The sequence below is a fragment of the Papio anubis genome, chromosome 18, assembly GCF_008728515.1.
Source record: "Papio anubis isolate 15944 chromosome 18, Panubis1.0, whole genome shotgun sequence".
NCBI lineage: Eukaryota > Metazoa > Chordata > Mammalia > Primates > Cercopithecidae > Papio > Papio anubis.
Window position 1 is genome coordinate 45,409,209 of NC_044993.1, and position 9,549 is coordinate 45,418,757.

Consider the following 9,549-nt stretch of genomic DNA (forward strand, 5'->3'; position numbering starts at 1 on the left):
TGTAATGGTTGAACTATATGTCTTATCTATATACAAGTGTATTGCAGAGTGCCAGACAGGGTAGGTACTCAGTAAACATTCCCTTTGGCCATTCTCTGAATCTCGTTTGATTTATAATGTGGTTATTGGGCTTGGAAACAATTATGAGAGGAGTGGAATGCTTAGGGCCTGAGGATGGGTCTCTCAGATGTTACAAATCAAGAAACATCTAACAGGCATGGTGGCTCATGCGTGTAATCCTAGCACTTTGGGAGGCTGAGGTGGGTGGATCACGAGGTTGGGATTTCGAGACCAGCCTGGCCAATACGATGAAGCCCCATCTCTACAAAAAATAGAAAAATTAGCCGGGCATGGTGGCACACGCCTGTAATCTCAGCTACTCAGGAGGCTGAGGCAGGAGAATTACTTGAACCCGGGAGGCAGAGGTTGCAGTGAGCCGAGATCATGCCATTGCACTCCAATCTGAGCGACAGTGAGACTATCTCAAAAAAAGAAAAGAAAAGAAGTATCTGTGTTAGAATGGCAGTAGGAGGGGCTGTTAACTTGCCACTGGAGAACTGAAAGGGGCAGTGAATGCCAGGTGCCTGGCAGCATAAGAAATAAGAAATAAAAGTGAAGCGGCCAAGCTCGGTGGCTCACATATGTCCCAGCACTTTGAGAGGCCAAGGCGGACGGATCACCTGAGGTCAGGAGTTCGAGACCAGCCTGGCCAACGTGGTAAAACCCCATCTCTACTAAAAATACAAAAATTAGCCAGGTGTGGTGGCAGGTGTTTGTAATCCCAGCTTCTAAAAAATAAGCAAGAAAAGAATTGAAATTCGAATGCCTTATCCCACTACAACCACCCTGTCTTCAAGGTTGTTATTTCACCTACCCAGGGTTCTGGCGCCTCACTTTTTACTTTACCTGATATCGTCAGTTACTGATACTGTCCTTTCTAGTTAAGGATTAGCCTAGGCCTTAGAAATCCCTGATCCGGGTTACTGCATCACCCTCCGTACTTTTCTCCCTCCAATCCACTGGCCACCAATGATTCTTGTTAGAAGAATCTTGTTGCATGTTTGCAAATCTGTTTCTCCGAGAACAGTAAGGCTGGGCCAGGCACGGTGGATCATACCAGCACTTTGGGAGGCTGAGGCCGGCAGATCTCTTGAGGTCAGGGGTGTGACACTAGCCTGGCTAACATGGTGAAACCCCATCTCTGCTAAAAATACAAAAATTAGCTGGGCGTGATGGCAGGCTCCTGTAATCTCAGCTACTCGGGCGGCTGAGGCAGAAAAATTGCTTGAACCCAGGAGGCGGATGTTGCAGTGAGCTGAGATCTTGCCACTGCACTCCAGACTAGGCAACAGAGTGAGACTGTGTCAAAAAAAAAAAAAAAACCAAACAAACAAAAAAAAACCAAACCAAACAAACAAAAAAAAAACGGCGGCCGGGCGCGGTGGCTCAAGCCTGTAATCCCAGCACTTTGGGAGGCCGAGACGTGTGGATCACCAGGTCAGGAGATTTGAGACCATCCTGGCTAACACGGTGAAACCCCGTCTCTACTAAAAAATACAAAAAACTAGCCGCACGAGGTGGCGGGCGCCTGTAGTCCCAGCTACTTGGGAGGCTGAGGCAGGAGAATGGCATAAACCCGGGAGGCGGAGCTTGCAGTGAGCTGAGATCTGGCCACTGCACTCCAGCCTGGGCGACAGAGCAAGACTCGGTCTCAAAAACAAAAACGGCTGGGCATGGTGGCTCACAGCTGTAATCCCAGCACTTTGGGAGGCCGAGGCAGGCAGATCACCTGAGGTCAGGAGTTCAAGACCAGCCTGGCCAACATGGCGAAACCCCATCTCTACGAAAAATACAAAAATTAGCTGTGTGTGGTGGTATGTGCCTGTAAATCCCAGCTACTCAGGAGTCTGAGGCAGGAGAATTGCTTGAACCCAGGGTTGGGGGGCATGGGGCGGAGGTTGCAGTGAGCGATCGTGCCACTGCACTCCAGCCTGGGCGACAAATTGAGACTCTGTCTCAAAAACCAAAACAAATTTTAAAAAACCATGTAGGCGCTCCACCCAGATCCTCTGGGAGTTCTTGCTGTTTCTGTGTGGCCCAGATTACCTTTGATGTGCTTTCAAAGGCCCACACCAGCACCTGAGACTCTTCTTAAAACTCCATCCTTAACAGAGCTGCTTGCTTTACCGACAGACTTTAACCAGTGACTGCCAAGTGGAGAAATTAATCAGTGACTCTGAGGTTTAGCTCTCTCACCTTCCACCGTGAGGCATAATTGACTGCTTCTGGGCTTTTGCCTGAGGTCACGTCCTTGCTTGGCTTCTTCCCCTTCTCCTTCCTGCTTCTCCTGCTCTGTTTTGGGAGCACTTTCTTAACAAATCACGTGGCCACGAATCCTCTCAGGGACTCCAACCAGAACCATCCCTTCCCAGCTCAAAACTCACCCATGGGCCAGGTACAGTGGCTCATGCCTGTAATCCCACCACTTTGGGAGGCTGGGGTGGAAGGATCATTTGAGCCCAAGAGTTCAAGTCCAGCCCAGGGCAACATAGGGTTTTGTAGAAACCCTGTTTCTACAAAAAAGTTTAAAATTTAGCCTGGCATGATGGTCCCAGCTACTCAGAAGGCTGAGGTAGGAGAATCTCTTGAGCTCAGGAGTTCAAGGCTGCAGTGAACTCTGCAGCCACCATATTCCAGCCTATGCAACAGAGCAAGACCCCATTTCTAAATAAATACCCATGGGTCCCTACTGCCTCAAGATAAATCCCATGTTTCAGGGCCCTGGCCTCTGACGGCTGCCTGCTTCTCCAGCCTCACCGTCCTGCCCTGCAGCTGGCAGGATTTTTCAGTCTAGCAAGTCACTGTGGTTTCCTAGCCCCCTCCATTTGACTTCCAGATACAACTTACCCTCCATCCCCCTGAAGGGTAGGAGATGGTACAGGCCTAGAGTCAGCCTTAGGAAGTATGCTGTGGAAGCTCAGATGTGAAAGTAAGAGAACTTTCCAGTTCTCCTCCCAGCCCCACCAGGCCACCCTTAGGCCTTTCTTCTTCCCTGGCAAGGTGGGTAGGGTGTTCCCACCTAAGACGTCATCCGGAGTTCTGATTCAAGTCTAACCTTGAGCCTACCTGGTATCTTTGTCCAAATCCTTGCTCCTCCCTATCAGGGCCCCACCTTTCCTTGCAGTGGGGCACCCAGTCCCTGCTGGGGCCTGCCAGGGCACAACCTTGTATGTTCTTTTCCTTGGCAGCAGCAGACACAGTATTTTTAACCTTACTCAGGCTCGGGAATCAGTTGGCTCAGGAGGTTGCCCAGTCTGGTGACCTTCACCTCTAGAAACTGTAACTGCCAGGAAAGGAAGAGTCAGAACTGAGGCCAGAAGCTGGGTCAATCTGGGCCTTCGATATTATCTGGGACCCAGAAACATTTGTTCAACGAGATGAAAGCTCTTTGTATAAGGTGCTGCGGTCATCCCACTCCCACCAAATCAAACATGCAACAGACTTGGGACCCATTCTACTCCTGGCCCACCAGGCTCTCAGGGCAGGTAAGAGACTGGGACACAAACCAGTTCAACCCAAGGGCTCAGTGAACCTGAATGGGGACAGAAACAAAAGCTCACCTGCCCTCCCCACACACAGGGCCCGAGAGGGCATTCAAAATGTGAACTTTAATAACAAACGACAGGTCAGAGTGGGGGTTCCCCAGGAACGAGAATGACGGAGCTGGTGCTGGAGGCCTCAGGGTGCCCACTTCCCCTCTCCAAGGTCTGGAGGCGAGGAGACAATGGACCCTATTGAGGCGGGGCAGTGCCCAGCTCCATGTAAGTCCATCTGTCTGGGACCCTGAGACCCAAGATGCAGCAGCGTGTGGAGCAGGAGGCCACCCTGCCTGACCCAGGAGGTCCTGCAGGGAATGCGGCCCAGGCTGGTCAGGTGAGCAGGCCAAAGGCTGTGGGGTCAGATCCGGAAGCTTTCCTCCCGGCCATCGATGTGGCGGAGCCGCAGGTAGACGTCCGTGCCAATGCCCTGCAGGGACTGCAGCTGCAGAGACCCACCGAGGTACTCCGCGTAGGCCCGTGACGTGGGCAACCCGAAGCCAAAGCTGGTGGTGGGCGGGGGGACAGGACAGGAGGCTTCAGAGGCTTGAGTCTCCTGGGGTCCCCCACCCCTCCATCCTGGCCTGGCAGGGTCTCACCCGTGCATGGGTCCTGACTGGGCGCCACTGTGCATGTCCAGGTGGCCAAAGAGGGGGCTGATCCGCGGGTCCTGTGTGCTGGCCTCAGCGGTAGTGAAGTGGTAGTCCATGACCCGGTCCAGATCTTTGTGAGCAATTCCTCCACCACGGTCTGAGATCCTAGCAAGATGGCAACAATAATGGGCTTGGCTCAGCTTTGACAGGGGACTCACCACCCAGCAAGCAGACAGTGCAAAGTTTGCCTTCCTGTCCCTTCCACCCAGAGCTGGAATGTGGACCACCTAGACCCTTGGGCCTTGTTTGTATCATCCTCACCTCTGCCAGGGCCACTGACTGCTTATACCTTCTCACAGGATGTGACATTTATCCTCGGCCCAGCATCCTAGACCAACTCCTGACTGCTTCTCAATTTCAAGCTCCTCAGCTGCTGACAGAGGCAGGATACCTAGGCCTACAACTGGCCCCAGATCCATTAATAAGCAGCTCATGGCCATCTCAGGATCCAGAGAATAGTTTATCTGGTCAAGGACCAAGTCCCAGAATGGGGCAGGAAGGGGCTCAAGGTCCTAGATCGAGTCAGAAACAGTGCCTGGACCCCCATCCCATCCACCTCAGCCGAACTCCCACTCGGGGCAAACCTGATGATCAGATCGACATCATTGTTGGCGATGGTGATGACCACATCTGGGACATTGTAGGGAGTGTCTAGGTGACTCTCCATTGTGGCTCTATGCAGAGGGGAAAGACCAGTAAGTAGAAGCACCCCGGTTCCCGTCTGCCTCCCACCCAGCACATCCAGCCACCCCACCTCATGGCGTTCTTGAGCAGCTCCGGCAGGATGTAGTCCAGTGGCATAGGGATGAAGGGAAACCGGGCGGCCACGTGGCCATTGATGCGGACACGGGGCGCATTGCCATACTTGTGCTCACACAGGCGTCTGTGGACAGGAGCGAGAGTTCAGTCAGGGGCCCCTCCACCAGTGGTTTGCAACTGGAGACAATTCTGCCCCCCTAAGTAATATATGGCAATGTACAGAGACATTTTTGTTTGTCACAACTAGGCAATACTACGGGCGCCAGGGATGCTGCTGAACTTCCTAACATGCATAGGGCAGCCCCTATGACAAAGAATTATCTGGCTGGAAATGTCAATAGTGCCATCATTGAGAAACCCTGCTCCCCACAGACCATGCCCCGGGCAAGGGCTCAGACCCAATCCTTCCCTGCCCCAGACGTCTGACCACCCCCTGAGCCATTCTTGCCTCACCTGGCAAAGTCCACCCACTTCTCAATAATCTTCTTTGGTGAGAGACGAGTACAGATGATGCCGACAAAGTCAGGCTGGCCGGAGAAAGGAGGTCAGGACTACCCACACCCCTAGCCCCACCCCCAGATGCTGGCAACTTCGGAACTGCCCCAAAGCACCAGCTCCACAGCCTCAACCCCCAGGCCCTTGACACGGATCCCCAGCCCAGTCTCCTCTGTCTCACTTAACGTTCCCAGGTGGGTCTCAGGTCCCAGAGCCCTACCTTGTCCTCATGCAGCGCCAGGTGATGCGTGGCCAACATGCGGATTCCAAGCCTCGAAGTCAGCGTCTTGTCCAAGAAGTAGCGTACGAGCATTTCATCCTGTAAAGAGTGAGGTCTCAGAATCCTGTGCCCTTCCCAGCCCCCAGCAGGCCCAACCCCTCCTTCACTGCCCCAACCTCTATGTGCTTCCGGCTCTCACGCAGGCCCTCTGCCAAGAGGGTCACCACATCCTTGTGGTCATCCAGCAGCTGTCGCACCAGCTGGCAGTACTGGGTGTCGTCCGCCTGGTCCTTAATCTGCAGGTCACAGAGTCATGAGGAAGGGTGGTCCAAGCCCAGCCTCTCAGCCCCTCACCCTGCTCTGGCCCAGCACTCACCGGAGGGAAGTCTGTCAGTTTCTGGAAGGCACGGATGTATAGCTCGTGCTGCAAGGAAGAGGTGTGGGAATTCACAGAGCCGCATGGGCACTGAGCAGAGAACAGCCACCCCCACCTACCCATGGGGCTCACCACCCAACTGGTCGACCACGTGATCAAACCCCTACTGCCACCCTTCCAGGCTCCATGAATACACACCTTTGGCTTCTGAGGGCCTGGGGTTGAATCCTTTGTGGCCCTGACACCTTTAGGCAAGCAATCGTCTGCCACTCTGGGCCCCAGACTCCCCACTTGCCCCCTGGGCAGGGTGGCCCGCTGACTGAAGGTCCTCTCTACCTTACCACGTGCAGTATGGTGGGGTTGCAGCCAATGATGAAAGGAAGGCAGCGGAAGCCTTTGATGCGGTGAGCAATCCTCACTGGAAGTTCTTGTTGCAGGTAACGAGCACTTTTCTAGGAGAAAAAGAGAAAGGAAGGCGGGGCTGGAGCCTGAGTGTCCCGGAGAGCTCCAGGATCCACGAGGAAAATAGAGGGCATAAATTTTACCAGAAGGTGGCTGCCGTCCTGAGAGCGGCCGGAGTAGAGCATCATGGTGGGCGTGAGGCGGACTGAGGGCTAGGGAGGGAGAGGGGCCTTGAGCAGAGAACCCCCAACACTCTCCCTCGCAGCCACATCCCGGACCCCGGGCTCGCCGCCCCCTTGCGCACCTTCTCCGCTGCCGCGTCGATGGCAGACTGGTTGTAAAAGGAGGTTACGGTCTTGGAGCGCTCCCGAGCCATCTCCACGTGGTGTGTGTCGGTGGCTGACGTCGAGCGGGCCCGGAGCGCGAGTGTGGGCCCCAGGAGGGGCCGGAGCGGAGGCCCGCCCCGGGGGCCGCTCCCCAGTACCGACGCCAGGATCATCGTCCTGCTCCTTTCAGACCTGGTGGCCGCTAGGGCTGAGGACCCAGGTGACCCGAAATGGCGCAAGGGGGTGTGGGTGGGTAGGGGCTCTTCTCCGACTTCAGGGACCAGGGTGCATCGAGGATGCTGACAGGCTCAGCCCTCGGAGGGCGCTCCCATCTACCGGGGCAGGGAAGAGGAAGTTGTAAGGATCTGAATCCACACAGCCTGCACCGTATCTCCACCTGTACATCAGTCTACCCAGACCCGGGCGACCTCTCCCCACCCCTCCCACCGCCTCCCCAGACGCACACAGGCTGCGCCCAAAGGACCTAGCCTCGCGGGGCTTCTATTCCCCAACCCGAGGCTCTACTGGCGGTGGGAGGGCTATCGGGGGAGGAGCCCCTCAGACCCTTCCAGCCCGAAAACCTCGCCGCGGCGCCCCGGGGTCCTGGGCACCCTCCTCAGGGGGCGGGGCTGCCCCTGCCTGCCCAGCGCCTTCAAACGCGGGCCCTGAGCGCGGCCGGCGGACATGCGACACCAGCGCTGGGCCCCCGGGGCCAGCTAGGGAGGGTGCGGCCCGGAGTCCCCAGCGGGGTCCCCCACGCCGGTCACTTGGTTCGGCCCGGATGCCCCCCATATGGTAGATGCCACCCCGTCTGCGCGCCCGCGCTGTGATTGAGGCTGCGGACGTACGCCGCGGGGCCTCCGCGGACTCGGTAAGCCGGAGTCGCCCCACTTACCGCGGGGCCGGAGCCAGGGCCCGGGTCCCAGCGGAAGGGCTCGAACAGTCCACCCGCCGGGAGCCCAGCCGCCTGCGCCTCCGCCGCCGTGACGTCGCGTGGGCGGCAGCGCCTAGTGCGTCCTGGGAGTTGTAGTTTGGTCTGAGGACGTGCAGCCCCGGACGCCCGCGCATCCAGGCCACGCCCCTGCTCCCGGACCCCAAACAGCACCGCTTACTCCACACGGCTTCCGAGGCTCTCCTTGTCCCTCCCGGCCTCTATCTTCCGCTCCATGAAACGGGCTCCCTGGGAGCTGGAAGATCTTAGATGTAAAGCGCACAAATCACGTCCTACCTGACTCCTTCTCGAGGTCTTGTCCTCGTTCCAGTTCTTGGTTCATTTATGGGAAACCAGGCTGGCTGGTTCAAACCCCAGCTCCTTAATATCTGGAGCAAGTTATTTAACTGCTCAGTGCTTGGTAAGATGAAGAGGTATCATCAGTCTTGAGGTTGTGTAGATTACATGAATTTATATGACTGCCTAAAACAGTGCCAGGCGTGGAATTAGCACTATATAAAGGTTAGGCATTATTATTATTCACTCATGTCTGCAGAGAATGCAAGTCGCTGACTGAGTGTCTTTTCTGCACCAGGAGAGGAGATTGGGCAGTGAGTTGAATAGATCTTTCCGTGCCCTGCACAAGAAAACAGTTTCAGTTATCATTGGCTGTGATGAGGACTTTCAGAGGAGGCTGCGGGAGCCTCAGATAGGAACTGAGACAGCTGTGTAGGTGCAGCCTGAGTAGGACTTGCAAGGGAGCCGGGTGGGAAGGGTGTGTGGCAGGATAGACAACAGCCCAGATGGTCTGAGGATATGGCTGGAGCCATATGGGATCTGGGAAGGAGAAGAGCGGCGGCAGAGAGCAAAGGACAAGTCTGCGTTTGTCCTAGGGTAGTTAGGAACCACTGAAGGGTTTTAACTGGTGGGCTCTCCTCCTTAGACAGAGCCCTCTGTCTGCAGTGATTTAGAGTGGGGCATTTGGTGAGAAGAAAGGCAGAGAAACTAGAAAGAAGGCAATTACTTTAGGTTGGGTGCAGTGGCTCACGCCTATAATCCCAGCACTTTGGGAAGACAAGGTCGGCGGATCTCAGGAGTTCGAGACCAGCCTGGCCAACATGGCGAAACCCCATCTCTACTAAAGATACAAAAATCAGTCGGATGTTGTTGGGGGTGGGGGCGGTGCCTGTAATCCCAGCTACTCGGGAGGCTGAGACAGGAGAATCGCTCAAACCCGGGAGGTGGAGGTTGCAGTGAGCCGATATCTCACCACTGCTCTCCAGCCTGGGCAACAAGAGCGAAACTCCGTCGCAAAAAAAAAAAAAAAAAAATTATCCAGGGAGGAGGTGCTGGAAGGGACACGTTTCAGTGTGTGCACGTGCATAGGTGTGTAGTATGTATCTGTACTAATTGGAATTTTCTTTACCATGGCTATATATTTCCTAAACATGTTCAATTAAAAGTGCTAAGTGAAGCAAGTGACATCTTTGGAGGCTGTCTTTTTAAAATTTATTTATTTGGAGATGGGGTCTTGCTCTGTTGCTCAAGCTGGAATACAGTGGCTCCATCCTAGCTCACTGCAGCCTCCAACTTAAGTGATCCTCCCACCTCAGCCTCTCAAGTAGCTGAGACTGTAAGTGTGCACGCTACCCTGGGGTGATTTTTTACCCCCTCAAGCAATCCTTTTGCCACAGCCTTCCAAAGTGCTGGGATTACAGATGTAACCCACCGTGCCTGGCCTATTTTTGTTAGAGCTGGGGTCTCACTATGTTGCCCAGGCTGGTCTCAAAT

General features: G+C 55.1%; 1 protein-coding gene across 2 annotated transcripts; it reads right to left on the minus strand.

Annotated features, from left to right (window-relative positions):
• Positions 1-3,649: 3,649 nt before the first annotated feature.
• Positions 3,650-7,902, minus strand: BCKDK (branched chain keto acid dehydrogenase kinase). 2 transcript variants are annotated; one of them, XM_009196309.4, is made up of 12 exons: positions 7,723-7,902; positions 6,806-7,159; positions 6,645-6,713; positions 6,441-6,551; positions 6,100-6,147; positions 5,900-6,019; positions 5,724-5,822; positions 5,462-5,535; positions 5,004-5,132; positions 4,834-4,923; positions 4,196-4,354; positions 3,650-4,102 (listed from the first exon to the last, which is right to left on the minus strand). In XM_009196309.4, the coding sequence occupies exons 2-12, from the start codon at positions 6,998-7,000 to the stop codon at positions 3,958-3,960; spliced, it is 1,239 nt and encodes a 412-aa protein (XP_009194573.1). In that variant the 5' UTR covers positions 7,001-7,159; positions 7,723-7,902; the 3' UTR covers positions 3,650-3,957. The 2 variants fall into 2 exon arrangements, with proteins under 2 accessions (XP_009194573.1, XP_009194574.1); XM_009196310.4 differs by lacking the exon at positions 6,645-6,713 and having other exon boundaries at positions 7,723-7,855.
• Between the last annotated feature and the right edge of the window lie 1,647 nt (positions 7,903-9,549).